Source organism: Lemur catta, chromosome 13 (genome assembly GCF_020740605.2).
Source record: "Lemur catta isolate mLemCat1 chromosome 13, mLemCat1.pri, whole genome shotgun sequence".
Taxonomy (NCBI): Eukaryota; Metazoa; Chordata; class Mammalia; order Primates; family Lemuridae; genus Lemur; species Lemur catta.
In genome coordinates, this window is record NC_059140.1 from 12,199,130 (window position 1) to 12,223,963 (window position 24,834).

The 24,834-nt window shown below is 42.9% G+C and overlaps 1 protein-coding gene across 5 annotated transcripts in view; it reads right to left on the minus strand.

The window, feature by feature from the left end:
• Positions 1-24,834, minus strand: part of ARHGEF7 (Rho guanine nucleotide exchange factor 7) — a 163,133-nt gene that overhangs the window by 76,599 nt on the left and 61,700 nt on the right. For 3 of the 5 annotated variants that reach the window (XM_045567471.1, XM_045567476.1, XM_045567474.1), the window contains exons 3-5: positions 14,852-14,936; positions 11,062-11,192; positions 2,878-3,079 (exon numbers count right to left, since the gene is read on the minus strand). In XM_045567471.1, the coding sequence (XP_045423427.1) occupies positions 2,878-3,079; positions 11,062-11,192; positions 14,852-14,936 (418 nt within the window). Of the gene's footprint in view, positions 1-2,877; positions 3,080-11,061; positions 11,193-14,851; positions 14,937-15,832; positions 15,952-17,034; positions 17,106-24,834 lie in introns of those variants that run through there. The other 2 variants (XM_045567473.1, XM_045567475.1) reach the window with 2 other exon arrangements.

Genomic DNA, 24,834 nt, shown 5'->3' on the forward strand with positions numbered 1-24,834 from the left:
AAAGACCAGCCTTAACAAAGGTGCCCATCTGGGCCAGGCTCCGGGCCTAATGATCTGCTCCACTCACCCCTCCCCTGGCAAAGGTGAGAAACGATGTCATCCCTCCTCTGCCCTGGCTCAACGGTGGAAGGTCCCCTGGAGCCACCTCTGGCCTTTCAGCCCTTTCCCTGGTCCCTAGGAGAAGGAGTTCTCCAACTGTTGTGGGGCCCAGAACAGAGCTGAGCCGGGAGCATGGATTCAGGCTGCCCCAGCCTCAGGTCTCCAGGCAGGCTCAAGCAGGGCAGTGCCAGGCTGCCCGACTGAGTCACAGACCGAACTGTATTTCCTCATGGCTGCGTCTGTAAAGCTGACACCTATATCGTCTCAGCCTGACAGCAGTGTCACGCTCTCAGCTGGCTCTACACATGTTAAAGGATGTCATTTATTTGTACCCTCTTAATATCCCAACAATACTTGTCTTTGAGGGTTATGGTGAGAACTGACGTCGTAAACAAAAAGCACTTTATACAGTAGCCAGAACATAATAAGCAGACAAAAAAATCTTGCCTGAGTTGATTTTATTACTATAATAAAAATACTGCTTTTTATTATCATTATTGGCAACCACAAAACGTACAGCAAGAATGAGATACCACCTCACACTCAGCAGGATGGCTATTACCAAAAACACAGAAAACAAGTCAGTGGGGATGCGGAGAGAACAGAACCCTTGTGCACTGCTGGTGCGATTGTGAAATGGGGCAGTCGCTATGGAAAACAGGATGACGCTTCCTCAAAAATTAAATATACAACTACCATCTGATCCAGCAATTCTATTTCTGGGTATATACTGAAAAGAAATAAAAAGACTTGAACAGATACTTATACAACCATGTTCTTAGTAGCATTATTCATAGTACCCAAGAGGCTCAAGCAACCCGAGTTTCCATCCACCGATGAATGAACAAAATGTAGTATTTACATACAATGGAATATTATCCAGCCTTTAAAAAGAAGGTATTAATAACTATTACATGCTACAACATAGATGAACCTTGAGCACATATGTTAAGTGAAATAAGCCAATCACTAGAGGACGAGTACTGTACGATTCCATTTATATGAGATCCCCAGAGTAGCCAAATTCATAGAGACGGAGAGTGGAACTCCCAGGGGCTGGAGAGGTGAATGAGGAGTTAGTGTTTAATGGGGACAGATTTCAGTTTGGGAAGATGAAAAAATTCTGGAGATAGATGACGGTGAGGGTTATACAATAATGTGAATATACTTTATGCCACTGAACTGTACCTGTACATTTAAAAATGGTTAAGATGGTCAATTGTATATTCTATATGTATATGTTTATATACAATTAAAAAGAGAACAAGCACCTATTATTCCTAAACAGTCCAATACCAAAGAACTTTACAAAAAAGGGCTGCCTGCTACCTTATTAAAATATTCATTTTTTGATGTCCCTGGTGAGAAAATATTTTTATATCAAAATTGTCAAATTCACATTTATAAATTTTTTTCCTGTTACCTTAAAAAATAAAATAGCAGCAATTAACATTCACTGAGCTCCTACTCTGTGCCAGGCACCATAGAACATGCATGCCATACAAACCTTAACAACTTAACCCCCACAATACTTCAACCGGTAAGGAATCATCATCCTCATTTCACGTCTCAAACACCTGTGGCTCTGAGGCTAATTCACCCAAGCCCCAAGGCAGAGCTTTGGTTTTACAACATGCTTTTTCCACACTTCCCTATTTATCTGTTATTCTCTATAAAATTTCTCTTTTCCGCCAGGACAATCAGAGAAACTATATCACACAATAGTATCTTTCAAATATGGAGCAACATGAAAGTAAAGTTATGAGATTCATTTAACAAATCTCACCCCCCCCCCTCCACTCCCCCACGCCCTTCCCCTTTTTGACACTATTTTTGAAATTGCATCTTACTTTTCCATCTCCTAAGAGCACCTCCAACCAAGGTCAATATAAAGCAAATTCAAACAAATAAATAAATAAATCCACTGTAAGCTCCTTAAAGGCAAGAACTATATAGTTACATTTATAAAAACCAGCAGTCTTTGCAGAGTTTCTTCTCAATAAATGATGCTGATTCGTGGAATGAGGAATGGTTGAGTGATACTTGTATTCGGGGAGATGGAGAGTATATACGTTATAACATATATTTGCTGTAATAGTCTATTATTCTGTAAATACAGAGAACATCTGCTGGGCATTCAAATCACCAGCTTTACAGAATTTTCACAGCCATACCGTCGTGACAATAAGTCACAAACCGCAAGCCTCTGAGAGAACTTTCAATTCCACAATGTGAATGACAACTCAGCAGCAATAAAAGCATGCCAAAGACTGCTGTTCTCCTTCTGACATGATTATGTTTAAAAAGTCAGTAAAAACAATGTTAAGTAACTGCAGGAAATATAATGAAAGTGGTGTACTTTAAAATACTATTACTAATACAAAGAAAATTACTTAACTGGACATGATTGGCAAAAGTACCCCTAGTAATAAAAATTAAATACAACCTGCATATTGCAAACTTCAAATTCTAACATTAGTCCTAAAAAAGGATAAATTTTATTTCAATATAAAAGTATAACTGCAATAACAAAAACTGACAGATTTGAGATGTTTCTCTTTGCCCCTAGAAAATGTTCTCATGGAAGAAAACACCCTGACCCCAGCACCGCAATGTGGGAATAAGGTAAAAATCGATGCCCTCCAACAGAGAACTTTACCCTAAGACCAGGTGGTCTATACAAGTTCAACTGGAGAACAAACTATGCTGAGCTCCTCTCTTTCTTTCTGCTCCTCCTCAACCAGTCATTCCACCCACAGGTCAGGCCTGGCCACTTACCGCTGGCCTTGATCTCACGCACGTAGTTGCTGGGGAACCAGCCTGTCCGGCCACCATGTGTGCCCTCCCACCAGCCTCCCTCCTCCACACGGGTGACATGAATGACGTCCCCCTTTGCGAAGGAGAGCTCGTCCTCATTGGTCTGCTGGAAGTTAAACTTCGCTCTCACTACCAGTTGATTGTTGCTGTGATCCGTCATGTCCTAAAAGAGGGGGAGAGGTGGGAGAAAAGTTACGCAATGCAGAGCAGCAGAGCCATGTTTACACTAATCTCTCAGTTCTTCTCCCAGTGCACCATGACCACCCACCTCATTCCAGCCCCCAGAGGACATCCTCTTGACGCTTTAAAAGGTCTTACTCTGCACTGTTCTGCCCACATAAACACACATACACTTTCACATACATTTATATAGAATTATATGATACATACTTCTCTACAAGTTACAAAAAGTTAATACATTGCAGTCATTTTTCCAGCAGTACTTATAGTTACTTAAATAACTGCATAATATCATACTGTATGACTGTACCATTAATTATTGAATCAGCTCTCCATTAATGGATTTTCAGGTTACTTCCAGTATTTTTCCATATGCCATATACAGTATTTTCCTTGCTTTGCAAAACAAGGCTGCATTAAAAATATTTGTATATTTATCTTTGAACATACCTGTAAATAACCCTATACATTAAATTCAGGTCAGAAAACACAGAAGATAACATTTTTAAATTTTCATATATATTTCTAAATTGCCCTCCAAAAATGTTCTACAAATGTACACCCAGCAACATTCCCACCAACAGTATCTAAGAGTTCTTATTTCATCAAACTTTCACCAACACTAAATATTGCAAAGGTATTCATTTTTCTAAACTAAGGGGAAGAAATGGTGCCCCATATTTTAATTTGTATTTTTCTCAGAGACTGAGCATATTTCCAGATCTCTCAGAGATGGGAAGAGGAAGGCAGACCAGGCTATGGTTTCCTTTTGATTTCTACCTACCCTGTACTGGGCTCTGGGAAGGCTGGCAACCCAAAGCTGCTGAAAGGAGCAGACCAAAAGAAATCCCAGGAGAAGCCTGCCCTTGCTGCCCACAGGAGTGAGGAGAAGGGCAGCCCAGCATCTCCCACCTCCACCCAGCCACAGGGAGGACCCAGGCCCAGAATTGGACACACATCCCCTCCTCCACGAGCAGGCCCATCATCACTTCCCCCCATCCAGCAACAGCAGGCCCCATGGCAGCAGCAGCCAAATCCCAGCAGGAACTAGGTCCACACCAGGTGGATGAAGATGAGCAGACACCACCACAAGGCTTTGAAAATTAAGCAGTCACTGGGACTAAAGCCAACTAATAGCTAACAGCAGCCACACAGCCTGATAAGACAGAGACTGAAGCAGGGTCCAGCACTCTTCCAAGTGTCTGGAATAAATCAAAAACATTCCTCATCCAATAAACAGGAAAATCACAACTTGAATGAAGAAAGACAATCAATCAATGCCAATAATAAAATGAAATGAAGCAGACATGGAAATCACTAAAAAGCGTTTTTTTCAAGTAGCCATCACAAAAAGCCTTCAAGAAACAATTACAAATTCTCTAGAAACCAACAAAAAGAAAAATCAAAACCTCAAAAAAAAATAGAACTTGTAAAATTTACACAAACTCAACAACATAGAGAAAGCAGACTGAAAAAAGCAAGCAGAACCCCAGGGACTTGTAAGAAGTAATGAAAGATCTACCACTACTATCAACAGCCTCTGAAGCAGAATTTGAGAAGCAGGGCAGGAATAAAAGACAGTACAAGAAGTATGGTTGAAAATGCCCCAAACTGAGCAAAAGACATAAGTATACTGATTCAGGAACCTGAGCGAACTTCAAATAGTATAAACTTAAAGAAATTCAGACCAAGTCATATCATAATTAAACTTCTGAAAACTGAATACACAAAAAATCTAAATATTATGATAAAATAGACATCTGCATAAATTCCAGTTCTCAATAGATTTACCTCCCATGCACCCTGTCTCAAGGAGTTAGAGAAAAATGTGCTCCTACAAAATAAGGGGATTAATGAAGATAAAAACGAAGATGTGAAGAAAGAGGTAAAGGAGACCTACACAGGTCAGAGGAAGGAATCTCATAGACAACAGCTGTGTGAGAGCTTGGATCGCAACCAAGAGAGTTACAACCAAGAGAGTTTAAAGTAGGTCACAAGGCTTCAAGGGCATCCTCCAGAAGATGAAAGTAAAAAAAATACCTAAAATGTTTGAACGTATTGAGATTCTTAGAAATAGGCAAAAGACCAGGTCTGCAACCTACAAAAGTTGTTTACAGAAAAGTAAATAAATAATTACTAATTCCAGAAAACAAAATATTAGGAAAGGAGAAAGACACATATTGTGTGTGTGTGTGTGTGTGTGTGTGTGCGCGCGCGCGCGCGCGTATACATAAAAAAACATGGCTCTGCTATGAATATTATTTACCTAGTCATAATACTGTGATCTTAATAAACCTTGATCTAACTAAAGACATGGTGGAAACTGGCCATGGGGAAAGTGGCACTAGAAGGCAGGGCCAGGGGAGGGAAGCGCGCTAGCCCCTGCTCTACTGCAGGCCCACACTGATCACACATCAAATTAAGCAAAAAAAAAAAACAGAAGAGGCATTTAGAGACACACAGGCAAATACCTTCAAATTAAGCAAAAAAAAAAAAACAGAAGAGGCATTTAGAGACACACAGGCAAATACCTAGAAAGAATCAATGGAAAAAAATCAAAAGTGCTTGTCTTCATTGCTGTATTTCCTAATAGGAAGAAATTACTTGATTCTCAACTACAGGCATGTGTAAATAACTAAAGAAGAAGAAAAAGCACCAGTGATGGGGCTACTGCAGATCCTCAATAAGGAGAAGCTGACAACGTTACTCCCAAATACATAATACTTATTATCTACTTAAATGTGTTTACAGATGAATATTAATTACAAATTAAATTAAATATTTCACACATGTTTAAGATTTAACGACGAAATCTCTCTTCAGTGTCTGGAGCGAAAGCTCCAGGTGGCCACCATCAGCTCAGACACGCTGCTCAGGGCGACTCTGACAATCGAGGTGCAGGGTAAAGTTTGCTGCTGCAACTGAAGTGCAAATCTGGAAGTGTCACGTTTTTCTTGCTCTCATGAGGTAAAGCACTGCCCGAGCTCACTATGCTGTATCATTTTTCTCTTTTTGCAAACTATTATCACCACTCAACAGCTCTCTACTATGATCTTCACCACTTTTCCTTTCTGTAACTAATCCAAAGTCATCTGGACAAGCTGGCCCATCCTGGTGATAAATTCCAACACTACATCCATGGAGAGCAAAGGGACACGCGTGCAAGGCAGGTCCCTCCCTAAGGTGGTAGCCCTCCATCCGGCCCCGTGGGCACAACACCAGCCTGAACTAGGCACAAGGGAACTGAGGACATGATAAACAGGCAGGTGGCTCTCTGAATTCAAGGCACAAGTGGGGGAAGTACCCCTGACTTCTCATACATTTTCATCAACAAAACCCCACAGAGCAAGGAAAGGACAGCAGCTAAGGGAGAGGAACAGAAGAAAGGTACAGAGGCCAGGGAGCCATTCCAGAGCCCTATGAAATTTCCCAATTCAACAGATTTCCATTCTTTAGTGGTTATTATATTGAAGAATATGTAGGTTTCTTCAGTCATGATATTGCTCTGAAGACATACTGTTTAAAGAGCACATGCCCCAAGGGGTAGTCTACCAGACGGCAAAGGGCCGAGACAGGGCAAACGATGCACACTCTAGAGCACCAATTCAGCCTAACCTCACAGGGGCTGAGGAAGGAGGGCTCCATCCACCGTCATTAGTGTCACGGGAAGCTGTGTTTAATCACTATTTTATTATCATGGGGTCTTTTTTCCCTTTCCCTTTTTTAAAAAGCTCTCCTGAAACTGCAGCTCATCTGGTTCAACATGACAGTCCATGACAGCCTAAATCACTATGGGCTGAGCAAAAGAAGTCAGCTGTAAAAGAAGTATATGCTGTAGAATCCCATTTATATAAAATACAGAAACAAGTGGAACTCATCTTTACTATTAGCAATCAGGACAACACATGTCCTTGGGAAAAGCAAACCCAACTAAGCAGTCCGGGGGCTGGCCATGTTCTGTCTCTTCCTCTGGGTCCTGCTCACATGGGAATGCTGGCTTTGTAAAATCTCATCAAGCTGTATGCATACAGCACATGCACTTTCTTACACGTACATTGCATGTCAATATAAGTTAGTAAGTGAAGGGGACTGAAGACAATTATTCACCATGCCCTAGCCCAGAGGGGAAAAGTGACCCTCACCAGGCAGTAATCTATACCCACCAAGTCCCTTCTTAAGGGACTCTCAATTCCTACAGTTAAACCACCACCCACCAATATCTTGCATATTCAACTTTATCAAGTACTTTAATTTACCCACTGTTCTGAAATTATCCTAACAATCCTAAACTGGGACATCCTAGAGTGCCACCTTCACACAAACTCCACCTTCTCCTCAGTTCCCTACAAGTACCTATACCTATAATTTCATTTACAGAAGAAGAAAAGCTTGTCAAGAAGTCAAAGACCCAATTCCTCCTCCAATGTTTACTATTAATATTTCCCAGTACTCTGATCTTGTGTAAATACCTATCTTCTCTAAGCTTCAGTTTCCTCATAATGTATTTCATCCAAGAGAAGATGCCAGAAATTAGACATGCCCCATTATTTTACATTCTACCAAGTACTGTCAATTAAATTATGGCATACCATCAACTGTAAGACGCATGCTTTCAGATGTGTTCAAGTGTTTAAAAGAAAAAGGTCTTCAGATTGATAAACTATGGCATATTAAAGACACACAGTATTTTCCATGTTTATTGAACAAGGGAATTAAAAAGATTTAACAAAATTTTTTTTTTTTTTTTTTTTTTTTGAGACAGAGTCTCACTCTGTTGTCGGGGTTGGAGTGAGTGCCATGGCATCAGCCTAGCTCACAGCAACCTCAAACTCCTGGGCTTAAGCGATCCTACTGCTTCAGACTCCCGAGTAGCTGGGACTACAGGCATGTGCCACCATGCCTGGCTAATTTTTTCTATATATATTTTTAGTTGGCCAGATCATTTCTTTCTATTTTTAGTAGAGACGGGGTCTCACTCTTCCTCAGGCTGATCTCGAACTCCTGACCTCGAGCTATCCACCCACCTCAGCCTCCCAGAGTGCTAGGATTACAGGCGTGAGCCACCGCGCCCGGCCAACAAAAAAAATTTTGATATAATTTCTTGCATGCCTTGGAAATACACTTTGTGAACTGGTACCAAAGCAAGGCTACTTTCCAGCATGGGGATGATACCAGATGTCCAGGCCCCTGGACCCTGGAGGTGGTAGGAGATCCCAGGGACAGGAAACGCTTTAAGAGATCTAGTCACTTCTCCCAGAAATGAAGGATGGCGGAAGCAACTACCTCACAAATACTTTCCCTACAACCACTTCACGAATACTATCCCCAAACTCTGAGAACGCCAGGAGCTCACCTCATACTTAGCAGTCAACAGATAGAAGACTTGTGGGCGTGGCAGTGATACCAGAAATTCCAGGAGTATCAATGAAAGTTCTTTTGAATAAAAAAGTATGAAATCAAACCTTATCTATGAGAAAAACTATATACCCATATCTACAGCCTGGTCTGCCACACTCTTAAGTACCGAGTTTCTTTCTGTGGGTAACAGGGATATCACAGAGCAGAGTGGGATAAAGAGCTCAATTTATTAATAGAGGGCATCTGAAAGTGGGTAAGAAGAAATCTCCCACAGAAAGGAATAATCACGGAACAACGGAGAGACACCCAAATGCAGAAGTCAAAACCTGCCTTTCAGTGCAAAGCAATAAACAAAACATCCAAACTGTTCAAATCTGCCTCTATCCCAAGGCAGGAAATCTGTCCTGCAGCAGCAAGGTGCCAGTTTCACAAATTAAAAACAAGTTTATGAGAACAACTAGCGACTAAGGTGGTGGTCAGGTGAGACATTCTTAAACTGAAAGAAATGCCAGTGATGAATAAGCAACGTGTGAGCAAAGGAATTTAAAAGAGTACCCTTAAAATACTGATCCTTTTTGAGGGATGGGAGTGTCTTACACAATTTCAAAGCTAAGCTTTATTTTAATAAGATCACAAAAATGACGTTCCAGAAACTACAAATTGCCCTTTTAGCTTAACTTGTCATCATGGAAACCTTCAAACACATGCAAAAGTAGAGAATGATAGATGGCCCTTTTTGTGCCCACCACTTAGCTTTAAATAAGCATTTTGCCATTCTTGTTTTATTATAAATTTTTAATCCAAGAAAGCTATCTCAAAGTACCATTATTAAACTAAAAACAGAAAAATCTAATGGCAAAGAGACAGCTGTTCTCTCCCAGCATGGTAAGAACCGTCTTGCCATGTTTCATAAAGGAGAAGTCAGCTCACTGGCAGCCAATCAAGAGACTAATCACAGCCACAAAAGACTTCACACAGGTCAGAGGGCTGAAGTCTTTTTACTTTTAGTGCAACTTAAAATTTCTCTAACTAATGAAAAATCCTATACTTATTATGATCTCAGTAACACTCATTATCAACATTACATTTAAGTTTATTTTACTTAAAATTATACATTTATAATTGAGTTCTCCTTTACTCAAAAAGAAAAAAGAAAAAAATCAGATGGAAATTGCCACGGGTGAATAGGCGAGACAGCAAATACTTCTTTACCCAAAGCATACTGATTTCTCTTATGTTTTCCGCATGTATTTTATATAAGGCTCATTTTAAATCTGTTTAAAGTGGTTTGTATACTTCCCGTTAATTTGGAATCATAATGTTCCCAAAGCCACAAAATTCCTCTAGCACTAAACTCCTACATGGCAGAGGGAATGGCCATTGCTAGACCTCACGGGGTTGCTGTGAGGACCACAGGAGCCAGGTCCACGCAAAGCAGAGAACAGGCTGGGCAGGGTCAGGCCACTCGGCACAGGTGGCACTGCACACAGACACAGACCCAAGGAAACACAGCAACGGGAGTTAGCTTGAATTCAAAAAGCTCAGGAACATAAAAAAATTATATTCCTTTCTTATCTTTCAGTTTTCAACACTGCTTTGTGAACTATAGCCAAGTGTGTTTCCCTCTGCAAAATACAACTCTATCAAAATTAACTTTTAATTCTCAAGGATTACCATTAGCTTACTTAGCAATATTCCTTTCTGTGTTAAAGCAGAGGAAAAGCCATGGTCCACTAAAAACTACAAGAAATCAAGTTTTCCTTAGACTCACATTGCACAATCATTTTATGTTTCTAACATTAAAAAATTTACAAAGATGTTGCATGAAAGAAGTCATGTCTCTGGCATCTCATCAAAATAACTGCCAACCAGCCACTGGCTGGAGAGAGGGAGCGTGCACTGCGATGGTGGCCAGCACCAGCAGCGGCCAGCAGCTCTGCCGGGAAGGGCTCCTCCCAGGCACACTCCAGTTGGTCCTGTACGTAGCCGTTCCCCAACTCTTTCTTCACTCCCAACTTCACTGTTACATTTGGTGTTCTTTCCTCACAACCTGTGTCCTGAGCATTTAAAAATGGATTTTTCTTCACGTTCCAGGAAGACTGTTCATCTAAGTTTCTTTCCCCAAGTCACAACAAGTTATGAGCAATTTCCTTCTTTGTAAACTACATCCTGGCTTAGTAAGCACCCTGACCCACACTTTCATAAGGAGAAAAAAGCTACCATTGGATTCTTTTGTTTTAACCATCTCCTCTTTGTGCAAGTAAGTACCTTTACATATATATTTCTGTATATTTGTGCACAGCAGATAACAGAAGTGACCAGGGTAGTATTTTAAAGCATACATCTTTCTGGACAAGCAGAGTCATGAGTCTTGAAAATTAACAAGTTTTTCAAAACTACTCATCAAGCATAATATCTGAAATTCAGTAATTCGGTAATGAGCAAATGCCAAACCAGATTACAGGAACAATGGCAGGAAAGTCAAACCATCTTCTGGCTGTTTAATGCTCTGTTAATAGAGGCATCTGTACCCTTCCAGATACATCTATACTCACTCATATCCCCCAAACAGATTTGAATTTAAATAACAAAATCTCTCAAACTTACCAAACTTCGATACTGGCCCTGGAACAATTTTGAAGTCCGACTGTGTAAAGGCTGTGATCCCAGGGAGTCAAAAGACTTTATTCGATGAGATGAGGGCCGAGCACATACAGAATCACTTCCCAGTCCAATGTCTGAAAAGGTCACACACACAGAGAGAGCTGAAACGCCTGATACTATGCACTTGCACCACACGCTAGACTTTAAAACTAGGGCAGCACGGAGGGACACACCAAGAGACCACAACAAAGCAGGCTATTTATGCAGTAAACAAAGAACAAATTCTTTGTCTGCTACATAAATAACTTGCATTCATTTCCCCGATTACCTTTCCAGAAATTATCGGGAGATAACTACTAATCCGTTCTTCTCTAGTATGATTTTTCAAAGTGTTTAAAATGTTTTATAACTGTTTTTAATACTTTCCCTTTACCTGGAAAAAACCAGCCTCTCAAATTTGATTACATAGCAGAGAACAAGTACTCACTCTCCAATGCAACCCCACCATATGTCCACTTTTCCAAGACTATGTCATGCAGTAAGCAACACGAATTATTTTGCAATGAAAAGAAAAGACTCTTATTCAAAACCAATAGAAAATCCTTGTGTATTTTTCAGCCAGAGAGAACCTTCTCAGGATTATTTCCTCAAAGTTAAGGCAGCACAGGCTCTACTCACCTCATGAAGCTATTGAGAGATCGAAGGAAACAGACATTAAAAGGCTTATTTCCATTCTCTGATTCCCTTCATGGTAAGACACTCCACTCAGGCCAACCAACAAGTAAATGATAGCAACCCCATTCTTAAAAGTGGTCGATTTTTTTAAAAAACAAAAACCAAAAATTAGACTGTGGACAAGTTTTCTTAAAAAACAAAAACCAAAAGTTAGACTGTGGAAAAGTTTTCTAAAGAAACTGCTGTTCCAAGATACTCAGCAATGTCCTACAGCTCACAGGAGCCTTCTGTGAAAGCGCCCCTAACCTGATAGTCTCCAGGTTCTATTTTTCTGGCAGATCTGTTTGGATTGGCTTACATCGTATCTTATAAAATTTTGAATTAACTGCCAACATCTAAAAGTCTGAAGATATCACAGAAAAATTCAGATTTCCAGGTGCTCTTGATACACTTAGGATGCAGCAACCTCAGGTCTATAGCGCTTCATGGCACAGCCAGCTCATAGCTGAGCAAGGGCTGCACCAAGGGGACCCACTGTCCTCGCCCTTCAGTCCAGGTCCTTCCTGTGTGCCCCCCCACCTGAGTCCACAGACGGCAGCACGTGGGAGCCCTACAACCACCTTGCTATCCCGGCAGTCTTGAATACCCCCAGGTCCTCCGTAGCACCCTACACTTTCGAGGTCCTGCTCAGGGCTTCAAGAGTCTCCACAGAGCATGTCCTACTTGAGAACACAGGGCCTTATACAACCCAAGCCCAAAACCAGCTACAAAGGACACTGCCTGCAGATGCTGCCCACAGGAGCCACCTGCGTTGCCCTGCAGTGCTCTGCTAGCCCTGGCCTTATGGAATCCTGAGGACATCCCCATTGCCAGGCTGTCTTCTGTCCAGTTAAATGTGTCTATTAATAAGTGCCTTGGTACACACATGGTTTTCTTTAAGTGACAGTAGCAGAGGGAAGATAAGCACAGGATTTTCCCAAGAATGCCTACAGCAACTCTGGCAGCAGTCTTACTGTTGAAGTCAACCAGGTAAAATAGAAATCTAAGAAGGAATGGTCATTTCCATCACAATGACTCCTGAAACAAGAGCAAGAACAAGCAGCCAACAAACAGAAAAGCAAAATTTCCTTCTGAGAGGGGTTACTCATGGTGTTTAAAAGCTAAAAGTACCAAGTTTATCTCACAGCTTCCAAATTGGTCTTTGTAAAGAACAATGCCACTTATATTACATCCAATGCACAGCCAACGATATCAAGAATATATGAGAAATACTTTTCATAGGTGGAGGTAAAAAAAAAGACCAATGGATGGTGACGTATGCCCAAGAGCTACTGCCCCCGCTTCCATGGCTACTATTTACTTGTAAATCACAGTACTTCAATCCCTGACTACTGAGGACCATGGGACTGAGTGTATGGATTAAAGCCCCTCTCCTGTTAGCTTCTTCCTGTTAGCACCTCTGCTTAAACTGCACGCGGAGAAAGGACCTACGGTGAAGCTCAAAATCAAGCACCCTCTGGAGAAATACTCAGCAGAGCAGAGGGGCCACATTAGGGATGATTTGTAGCTCTTATTTATCTGTGCCATTCTTGTCCCTGTATTGATTAGATGATTTGTCACTCAAAACTCTGAGGCATAGATGAATGCAAGCAGCTTGCAGGCAGACACCCACACGGCGCGGAAACTCGAGCATGCCACCCTCTGTGCATGCTCTCACAACAGCATTTCTTGTACTACATTCCAGTGTAATCTACTCTAAGCGTATTTCCCTTTCTATATCATCCATAACTATAATAGCTTTCTTCCTTATTATCTGTTTATTAACATTTTTATAATGTAGGGCTAGAGAAGGCAGCTTTATTGTCTAATTCATTGCCTTTATAAAACACCGGTCATTTGCAAAACATCATTAAATGATATAACAATTTTAATTATTCATATTCATCTTTTTATTTCTGCCCTTTAAATACTTGTCTCCTAGATGCTTTCACATGAACAGACATAAGAACGTGCAACTTGAAACTTCAGCAGTCAAGCTATGAAAATGCGACTGCATCAAACCTCTGCCTGGGGTCTCCGCCTGCTCCCAGCAGTGGGAGCCAGCACTCCTCACCCAGGGCACCAGCGGCGGGCCGGCTCCCAGACAGTGGTCACAGCAGGCGTGTGCAGGGAAGTGGTGTCAAGGAAGGTCCCTGCACCAGAGGACACTTCCCAGAGACAGGAACTTTAGCCCAAAGGGCTCACAACTCCAGCCCTGCTACATGCAGGGAGGTAAGTATACCCTGTCTGAAAGGCTAGACGAGACTGAGAAGAAACCTTAACAAATTAAAGTTAAGAGGTTTCTACATGAAAGGGACATCTCACTTTCCCCCACAAATCTGAAACTTAAAATCTATAAAGATAATTAAAAAAAAAAAAGTTACTTTAAATAAAAGAGCAACTCAAGTGCCCTCTTGTTTCAGCCACATAGTGATCCAAGACTTAAGTCCTCAGGGTTCAAGGGAAGGTGTGGGCCTTCTCTCTGGGACCTCATACAGACAATTCCTGTCTTCACCATGGTCTGAGAGCCCACGACAGGGGCACACCATGTCCCCACCTCCTCTCCACTTCAGGAACAACTGGGACTAGACCACGCAAACCACATGCCTAGGCACGTAGGGGTTCACTGTGGATGCCAATCCACTGGCCACATCCTTGTCATGGCCACTGATCAGAAACACACTACTCACTAGAAACGAGCTTTAGGCAACAAGAACCGATAAAAACCCAGAGAAAAGTGCTGTTAGCTCCAAGACAGCCCACCAGCCTTCCTATGCTGACTAACATTTTTCCTCTGCTGTAGCTTCAGGTGAGAAACCTCCCCACCCACAGAAAGGAAAACACCTGATAGTCACTGGAGGACCTAAAAAGGAAGACTCTGTTCTAGTAAGGAAGAAAAAAATCACAGCAAAAGGAACAATCAAAAACGTAATGCAACAGAAGCTATTTTTTGTTTGTTTATTTTTTAGAAGCTTATTTTTTATAGTCAATAATGTTCATTTGGCCTTGCTAACAGAAAAACAGTGATTTCCGCCCTTTTTTCTTCCCACCCCCTCAAGTTCAACAAAAAGAGTCTTACCTGCTGTCACTTTATTTAGAGTCACTAAGGAACTGAGGACCTTGTTAAAATTCTGCCCCTGGTACAAATCATTTGCATCAAAAGTCTGAAAGGAAAAAGTAAACAAGCAAAATTAGTAGAGTCTTATGTTGGGTGCAGGATGAACTACGCTCTCCCTGCAAAGTGAGGACATTCTGTCTGAAATCACAAAGAGGCGGCACCACCCTGGAGAGTAAGACAAGTGAGTTCAGCGCCCGGGTCCTCGGGTAAGGAGTCCAATCAGAAGTCCCCTTCTCAGGCGCAGTCAATCCCTGGGCCCCAGCCCTGCCCCACCCCAACTTCACACCCTGTGGTGTGAGCTCTGTCACAGATGAGTGCTGCTGGTGCTAGGAAATCTCAGTGGTGGTTTTGCGACCCTCAGATTAATGCAGCAGCCACAGCACAAGGCAGACTACAGATGTTCTCTCCTAGTCACAGAAAAGAAGGCAACCTGACAGTCGACTCCAAAGCTAACTACAGCAAAAGAAAAACATAGCCATCCAGGAGCACAATGGATATGAGAGTAAAAGGAAGGAAGGAAGGAGAAACAGATCCCAGAAGAGGAGCAGGGTGAAGATGGGGCAGCCACCTCCAGCACAGAGCTGAGGCCAAGACCAGGCCCAGCCGAGACCACATCCCCTCCAGACTGGGATATCTAGAGCCCCAGGACCATGCCAGAGTCAGTCACACCACCCGCCCTGGCTGGGAAAGATAGAGTGCACTAGCTTGCCTCAATACATGACAGCACACACAGATGTGCCAAAACACACACAGCTCTCATCTCAGATACTGTCTTAAGACTACATATAGCTTAGCTCTGATCACCAAATAACTTCAAGCAAAAATAAAATTAATAGTCAAATCATCCACAACTCTGTCCCAGAAACATTGGGAAAACATTTCTTTCAGAAGCACAAATATCAGAAAGTCATATTTAGATACCAAAATGTCTATCATGATAACCTATTTTTTCTGAGGTCACCCCAGGAATGAGTATCAGAGGGCAAAGGCCTTGCTTCTCTCCAGTTCTGTCACCTCTGCCCTCATCCTGTGCTCCTCTCACCGGAGGCTGCCAGGAACTCCCTTCTCCTTCTCTTCCTGCCCCCAGCCCCCACCAGCTTCCTGGCTAACGCTTATTCATCTCACTTCCTGACAGAACCATGTACAGCCTTGCTGCCCCCTCCAGACCTGCTCAGGTCCCCAACCAGGCTCCCCCAGAACATTTATCACAATACTTCACTGGCTGATGTCTGTACACCTCCCTAGACTGAAAGACATTCAAAGGCAGACTGTACATTTCCCAACACCTAGTAAGATGTGAGCACACAGAAAAACTCACAGGTATGAATGGATAAATGCACCAAACCATCCAACTATCCACTGTGTGGGTGCTTAATGTTACTGTGAGTGAAGTTCACATCAAGAGATGCTACATAAAATGATTCAAATCTGAGTAAGTCCCGTGTATTATTCAAAAGTCACCTCTACTTAATGGTCTTCTGCCTAGAATTTTTGAACTAATGAGTAAAAATAGTCATGAGATATATTTAAATACAAATAAACCAAAAAAAAAAAAAAAAATCCAGAAGTTGAAAAACTACCTCAAGGAGGAAAATCACCAAATCACTGAGAGTCAAGAAAGGAGCTAAAAATTACAATTTACTTTTTAAAAGTTCACAAGAAAATATTAAATGAAAACATAAAACTTAAAAAGATGTGAATACATGTGAGCATTCTACATGTTTATTGACGCCATTTCTAATATAAAGTACAAAATGTAAATGATTTCATGAAGCAAGATCTTTCCTGTAAAAAATACTCCTTAGAAGTCTTTAGAACCATCTTTAACACAGAATTTAAATCATTTGTTGTAATAAATATTATTTAAAAAGAAAGTCCAACTCAAATGAGAGCATTATCTAAGGTGACATATCCATCTACATCTTTGAATGATAAAAATGAGTTAAGCTGCATTTAAAAAACAATAAAAGTATTAACATTAATATACAAAGCTTCCTTTATGCAAAATATAAAACTTCCCTTAACTGTGAAATAAATATTTAAGTAGGTGATCCGAATGTCTTTAAGCTCTAAAGATCTAATTCTAGAGGTTGGAATTAAATAGTATTCTCCAAAAAGAAATATATATATAAATTTCTACTAACCTTCATTGTGGCGAGGCAGTAAGTCGCAAAACCCAGAATAACAGGATGTTAAAAACATGAAGTTTCCTGTTATTCCAGACCTATATATCTTTCTTACTTGGATACCAGGAAGCATCTGATTGGCTGAAAGTGCTCACCAATGGGGCTTCAATATGACATCAGAACTTAAGTGAATACACCCCCCCCCCCACATTTCTAGACAGGAAACTCAACAATGTGATGAGATAAATGCTTGCCACTGAGAGGGGAAAATGCACATTCTAAGTTAATAAAATGCTTTGACTGAAGTACTTCTCCAGAGGAAGATAGCAGACTATTTCCTGAAATAGGAATCAAAGCAAAAACAGAAAAATCTTAGTATAAAGAAAGTTTACACTATGGGAATAAGAGGAAAGTCTCAGAACTTTTATAGCAAGCTCTCCCCCAAAAATAATTACTGTAACATTTAACACATTGAATTGTTCCCCAGGGCTACTTGGTGCTTCAGAGGAGATAAATGATTTCAAAAGGACTCGGCCTACTCTCCAGCCTGACATGCTGGGCATTCTGAAAATCAGCAGAGTTCTACTCTTAGCAAGAGCGAGAGGAGGGAAGGAAGCAACAACCACCATCCACTGTCCCCAAACCGTACTTCAGATGGCACCTGGAGCAGTGGTTTTCAGTATGAGCTTCACATTATGACCTCCTGGGAGACTTTACCTGGGCAAAATACTCAAGCCGCGTCTCAGAATCTCTAAGGGAGGGATCCAAAAACCAGAATTATAACCCCATCCACACAAGTCTAGTGTACAGCAGAGGGTGAGAAGTGCCTCCCTGTCACTGTTGAGTCCTGCCCGGCAGCAGGCTCAGTGCCAGCACGTACACACTTCCCACTGCCTGTGAACACGCCCACACTAGCACTGTGCTGTGAGAAAGGGTGGCCACATGACACAGAGGACACTCAACACCTGATACATTTTAGAATCTATCCATTTGGGAAAGTATATTACACTCAGCCTTTTACATTTAAGTGAATTAAATGTGCAATAGAATACTCTCACAGTCCCAGAATAAAATTACCCTAGTAGTTTTCTACTGAAAAGCTCATAATATTAAACTTACTATTTATAGCTTATTTTTCATATTTTACTTTCAATAGAAACAATACCACATAATGAAATACAACAAATACCAAACCACATAGAAGCCGGGGATAAAAGAAACCCAGAGCATTCAAAGTAAGATACAAAAGTACTTTCTAAAATGTTTCTACTGCCCCTTGCAAGGGGAGGTAGGTAAGGCCGAAGCAATACAGAACGGCCGCTGGGGGCAGGAGGCGGTGGGCAGCATGGTCCTGGGAGCTGGGCAGAGTCCTTGAGGGTGAGCTCTCCCCACTGCCTCACAGCCCCCCCCCCCACACACACTGTGCTGTGCCTGCAATCCTCTCTATGTGAAGCAGGAACAAGTCAGTGAGGACAGTGTGACACGGGAAGCAGACCCGCAAATGCCTCACACCTTCCAAAAAGTAAAGGGCACCATGTCCCCAAGGTCCCCTCTTAAAACTGACCCACGATAACCACATTCTGCCAAGGAAAACTCTTATTTTTTAAAATGCAAAATAATCAACAAGAGAAAAAAAAGCCCTCAATTTTGCTGAACAGAGAGAAAAATCATCTATGTCCTTACAGGTCAACCCTCTCATTTTAGAGATAAAAATGAAGCCCAAAAGTACAATGGCTTTTTCAACTCTCTTCTAAATTACTAAGACTGAGATTCTTGACTGTCAATCTTGTTAATAAAAAATGAAAGTACATCTGTTAGACTCCATGTCTTTTGCACAGCTTTACAGAAACTGCTTCTTAGGAACCTGAACTGCAGCTGGTATTGTTTAGGAAAAGTATCTTGCCTTCTAGAAATGAAATACACAGGCCATATATCACGCAATTTGGCTATAAAATAAACAGAGAAGGCTAGCAGAAGGTTACAGACTATAGAAGAAAGAAGTGAGACACAAGGAAACTATCAGAGAAAGATATCTGCAGCGGTCAGAGGCCATGAGCATAGTAGAGAGGATCTGGTCCACAGGGACCAGGTGAGAGAGGGAGACCTGGATGCCCACTGGCAGACAGACCAACCAGACCAATAAGCCCGAGAATTCGGTTCTGGGCCAGAAGACCACAGCATCCATGAGGACTAAGGGCATCACTTCTTGATTGACCTCTGAGCATCATTAATAACTATGGGAAATCCCTACCCTGACCAGAGCATGAAAAAATGTTTTCAGAATCTCACTCCGGTTCTCCTTATTGTGTCTTCACGGAACAAGCAGCTATGAAAGCCAGACACTAAGTCCCACCCACAGATCTGGGCCATGGAAAACAAGGCTGTTCTCAATTAAAAGAGATTTAAATGACAAAACCACCAAGTGCAATGAGTGGCACTGGGCTGGACCCTGTTTTGGATGAACCATCTACAAAGGACATTTAGGAACAACTGGCGAAATGTGAATACAGGCAAGGTATTAGATGATGTTGAGGAATCACTACTAAAATTGTCAGGTATGACAATACCATTCTGCTACATCAGAAAATGGACTTATTTTTAGAAAGATGCATTTTGAAGTATTTGGAGTAGGATGTCATGATGAATATATCACAAATAAAAATATGACAGCATATTCAAAAATATAAAATGAGTTTTAAAAGAAGTTAGGCTGGCTGGGCACGGTGGCTCATGCCTGTAATCAATCCTAGCCCTCTGGGAGGCCGAGGTGGGTGGATCGCTCGAGGTCAGGAGTTCGAGACCAGCCTGAGCGAGACTCCGTCTCTACTAAAAATAGAAATAAAAATTATCTGGACAACTAAAAATATATATAGAAAAAATTAGCCGGGCATGGTGGCGCATGCCTGTAGTCCCAGCTACTTGGGAGGCTGAGGCAGTAGGATCGCTTAAGCCCAGGAGTTTGAGGTTGCTGTGAGCTAGGCTGACTCCATGGCACTCACTCTAGCCCAGGCAACAAAGTGAGACTCTGTCTCAAAAAAAAAAAAAGAAAAAAGAAAAAGAAGTTAGGCTTTGGGGATATAAAGCCAGATGTAAGGAGGTTACAGCCTTCCAGCTCAGTAGGAATGGCAGCACAGCCCCTCAGGGCAGCAGGTGGCCAGCACAGCCTCAGGAGCAGTGAGTCCTGGAAGATGAGTAGGAATTGGCCAAGTGAGGGGAGGCTGTTCCAAGCAAGAAGAAGGAAACAAGAGAAGTTTCCTTCCTGCTAAGGCTATTCTTCCAAATGCTAACAGTTCTCAATGGAAAGATGGCTCCATCAGTGCAGCAGCTTCCTCTGTGACTAGGGTGATCAGGAACAGATAAGCTGTGCCTACAGGTCCCAGGAGATGCCCCATTCCTAGCCCAGTGGTCTCTCCTGACCTCACACATCTCTCAGCCACTGTGCAAGAATGGATCATATGTTTGCACACCCATGCACCGCAAACACAGCACATGTGCATGACTTCTACAGCTAACGGTATCAACACAGCGACCTCTCACCCCTAGGAGATTGCCTTACTCCACCAAAACGCTGAGGCTTCCATCCAGAAGCCCCAGCCTCGAAGCAGCTGTTTTGGACACAAACCCCTGTTCCAATATGCACATAATGACTGACTTCATCTTTCAGTAGAGAACCTGGACTGCCCTTACCACCCCAAAATTCACAATGGGAGTGCAGCCTGCCAGCCCGCATGTGAAGCTCGAGTGGGGCTCCAGAGAGCTGTGCTGGGCCCTCACTGCCCTTCCCCACCTCCCCTGAGTTCTCTGGGCCAGTGACACAGAACTGTCACTCCCCACACTGTCCCCCAACATGGAACCACCACCCAATGCCCTTTACACTGTGAACTCTCAGGGTGGGAATCACAGCAATTTTGACTAAGCTCATTTTTAACATAGTGTGAACAATGCACAGTGGCAAAATCAAACCACACTGCCCTTGAAGGAAGTGTCAGGAAGACAAGAGACTTCAGGCAGGCTGGGCTGCAGGGCTCCTGCAGAGCAGACAGAGACCACCTGCCGTGCTAAGGTGTAAGGGTGCTGCCTAGACGCACCACCAACATCCTTTCCAAAGGTCCTGATGGGGTCACCTGGGCCTCCTGGCAACCGGAGGACAGAAAAGTAAATCTCAGGCTGGGTGTGGAAAGCCCTGCCTCTCCTATGTGGGGGAGCATATCTTCCAGGCAGGCAGCAGGCCAACGAGGTTGCACTTTGACACAGGGCAGCATGTGGGCCTGCCACACACAGCTATAAGCTAAGTCTCAGGAACCCAACTTGGGATCTGCAAGACTCCCCCCACCTCCTGCAGACTGAAGATGGAGCTCCCAGATGCCTGCAGCCTGCTGGAATGAACTCTGATAGGGCCATACAGCCACCAAGAACCACCATTGTGTAAACTGAAGGCCCTGGCTTTCTCTACCACCTTACCCAGAGAAAAGCACAACACTGAACTATTTTTAATGGGAAGAAAAAAATATTCTAAAAGTTCCAGTTGATGAAAGAGTATTCAACAAGTAGTTACAAGTAGAAATGTTTTAAAAGAAATATTCAAGTACAGACATGACAGAATCATCCCAAAAGTAACAACTTCCTTTATGAGGGAAAAGACTCCAGCCAAGACTATATCATTCTCCTTGGATCTATCAAAGCAAGGATTGCTACAATCTTAGTATCAGCGTAAACATTTTTTCTTCCAAGGCATTACTAAACTCAAGGCGGGGCACAGGCTGTTGTCACCAACAGGGCCTCGCCTGTAAAATTCAACTTAGTGCTCACAAGGAACTCTCAAATCAGGCATGGGCTTGACTTTTCCTCCAGTTTCTCTCACAAGGATATAAATTCTATTCCTTTGTTGGAGAAAAAACCTGGAGTCACATAATCCAGAAAAAGGGCTAAAATTATTGTATCTTCATAAACAAAAGAGAGCGCATCCAAAAGATACTAATGAACAAGCTAGGCTGTTTTCATTTGGGCTGGTATTTTTTTAATTAAGAACAAAATTGGCTAGTCTTGGATATCCTCTTACAGGAGATACAATTTGACAGCAAACTTGATGGAAAATGAAAACCAGGGTTCCAAACACAAGAACAACACAGAAAATGCCGTAAAATCTGTAGCCCCATGGACAACAGCAGTCCAAGAGCACGGAGCCTACTAGAGCCAACCCATCACTAAGCAGCTGGCACCTGCTTGTTGGACAAATCTCTGTCTAGCTGTGAGTGTCACATCCCTCATCTGGGACAGAAGAGAAGCTGAATTAGCTAACCTCCAAAGTCACTTCCAGTTATAAAACTCACGGGTTTTTCTGACACTCTGTACTGTTTAAAAAAAAAAAAAAAAGACAACTGACTTTGAGCAAGGGTCAAGAGAGCTGGCAGAAGAGGAAAAAAAGGGGAGCGGGGGGGGGGTGGGGAAGATGACGGGTGGGAAGTTCAGAAGCTAGCTAAGGATGGAAGGAGAAAAAATAGGAAAATAAAAGTTAAAACTTCACAAAGGTGAGTGAGGCATTACTCGATCCTGCAGCTGCATCTCCTACACTTGGTTGCACAGGAGTATGGAGAAAGGATGCTCAAGTATGGAGATGACAGGAGAGAGATGAAAGACTCTGGTGGACCAGCCACAGCAAGGAAAGCACCAGGGCTCTCTCCAGAGAATAATCCCCAGAAAGCTTGTCAGGATCCCCTTCCCACCTGGGAGGCAGGAGAGGTATACCTCTCTATAGACACACAAAGACAGGAAAGTAGCATACAAGCTGAGACCAGTCCTTAGAAGAGGCTAAAGGCTGCAATGACAGCACTGCACTGTGCTTGAGTAGCAGGAGGGCCTCATCCTTGGCCTCAAGGAGCTCGCAGGCTGGTAGCAGAAAGCAAGCACCCACACCACCAGTCAGCAAGGGTTTCACAGAGAAGCTGACAACTGTGTGTGCTCAGTGGAGATGTGGGCTTCAGAGCAGACAAAAGGAAGAGGATGTGTCCGTACAAATGTAGAGATGAGGCCACCATCCACACCAGGCAGCCATCCCCGTATCCAGAGCCGCTGCTGGTGTTCCTCCCCCACTGTCCAGCCTCCAGGCCCAAAGTGATCACTCCTTGGCCCCCAACCCCACAGAAGACATCGTCAGTCACTCGTCACTGAAAGTGCTGAAACCGATCAACAAAGCCTTTACTATCTGACCCATACTCAACTCTCAGCCTTAACTTTTGCCATTCCTCTAAATGAACTCTATTTTGGCATGCTCCTTATTCTATGGTTACGTTGTAGTAGCCAAATTATTATCAAGTTTGGTTCCTGAACTAACATCTGACATAAGGAGGGCACACTTTTTACATGAGGAAGATGGGGCTTGACGAGTCATTAGAGGCCATTAGAGTGACCCGGGCCTGGCCACGACTTGCTCTGGACAATGAGAGATGAATAGTTTCCCTCAGCAGAAACCACGCACACGGGTCCTAAGCAGAGGCATGATGAGGCTTTGGGTGTTTCAACCAATTTCCCATTCTTTTCCTTTAAATGAGAAAGGCAAGGCCAAAAATGGAGCTGCCCCATCGGCATGGATCCTGGAATAAAGAAGACACCTGGAGCAGAATGACACCTCATCTACAGCTAACAAAAAACTGGAACAATAAACCTTTGAGGCTGTAAGGCACTGAGATGTGGGAGCTGTGTACTAACACAGCATCACCTAGCAAAAGGTGGCTTTCCACCCATTATTCTATATTTACCCCCAACAGAATTTATTCTTAAAGGAGAGGTAGTACGTCTTCAAAAATCAAAAAAACAAACAAAACCCCCAAAACTCATTAAATGAAGCAGTTAGGTCATTTAGAGTGAAGGCTATTTTAACACTGCGTAGTAAAAGTTAGTAACTCTTAGCTGGCTAAGACAGATAATCATCTGTTATTCAGAATAAGACGACTGCAGTAAACAAGGTTTTTCTTTCCTTTCCAAATTCTAAGCACAGGATTCACGTAACGGCTAACGGCTGCTATTTTACAGAAGTCTCCAAGAAAAAGAACACACAAATGTCTGCAAGTCAGCCCTAAAGGAGCACATTCTTTCACAGCAGACTCCAGGCTCAGCCTGGGCTGATGGAAGAACGCAGGCAGGGAAAGGATGGAAGGCAGCCGGGAGGGACGGCACGTGCCATGGCTCCACCTAACTTCTATGCACCTGCACTAGTCATCCATGTTCACAGACATCTCGCTCTGAGACTCAGTGGCTCAAACAACAAACATGTTCTCTCATAGCTTCCATGTGTCGACACTGGGGAGCAGCTCAGCTGGGTACACGTGCCTCAGGGTCTCTCGTCAGGAAGTCAGCTTCAGCTGCCGGCACCTGGCAGCCTGAGACCTCCGTGGGGCCGAGGACGTGCTAACAAGACAGCTCAGTTGCATGGCTGTGGGCAGGAGGCCTCAGGGATGGCCAATGGCCCCCCAGGGTGAGCAATCCCAGAGTGCAGGTAGGAAGCAAGCTAGAGCCGGCAATGTCAGGAACTGTAAGGCCTAGCCTCAGAAGTCATGCACATCACATTCTATTCATTCTATATGTTAGCGTCACCAGTCCAGCCCATACTCAAGGGAAAGAGAACAAGGCTCCATGTGTAGAAGGGAGGATTAGCAAAGACGTCACTTTAAAACCACCAGGGGATCTACCGGCTACTGGAATCCTGCGTTTTCCTCTTCAAATTGAGGGACCACACCTTCGTGTTGGCTATGTCAGATATTACAGCCATTCTGCAGAGTGCTGACACAACTTGACGAGGAAATGGCACAGGGTCCCTCAAGG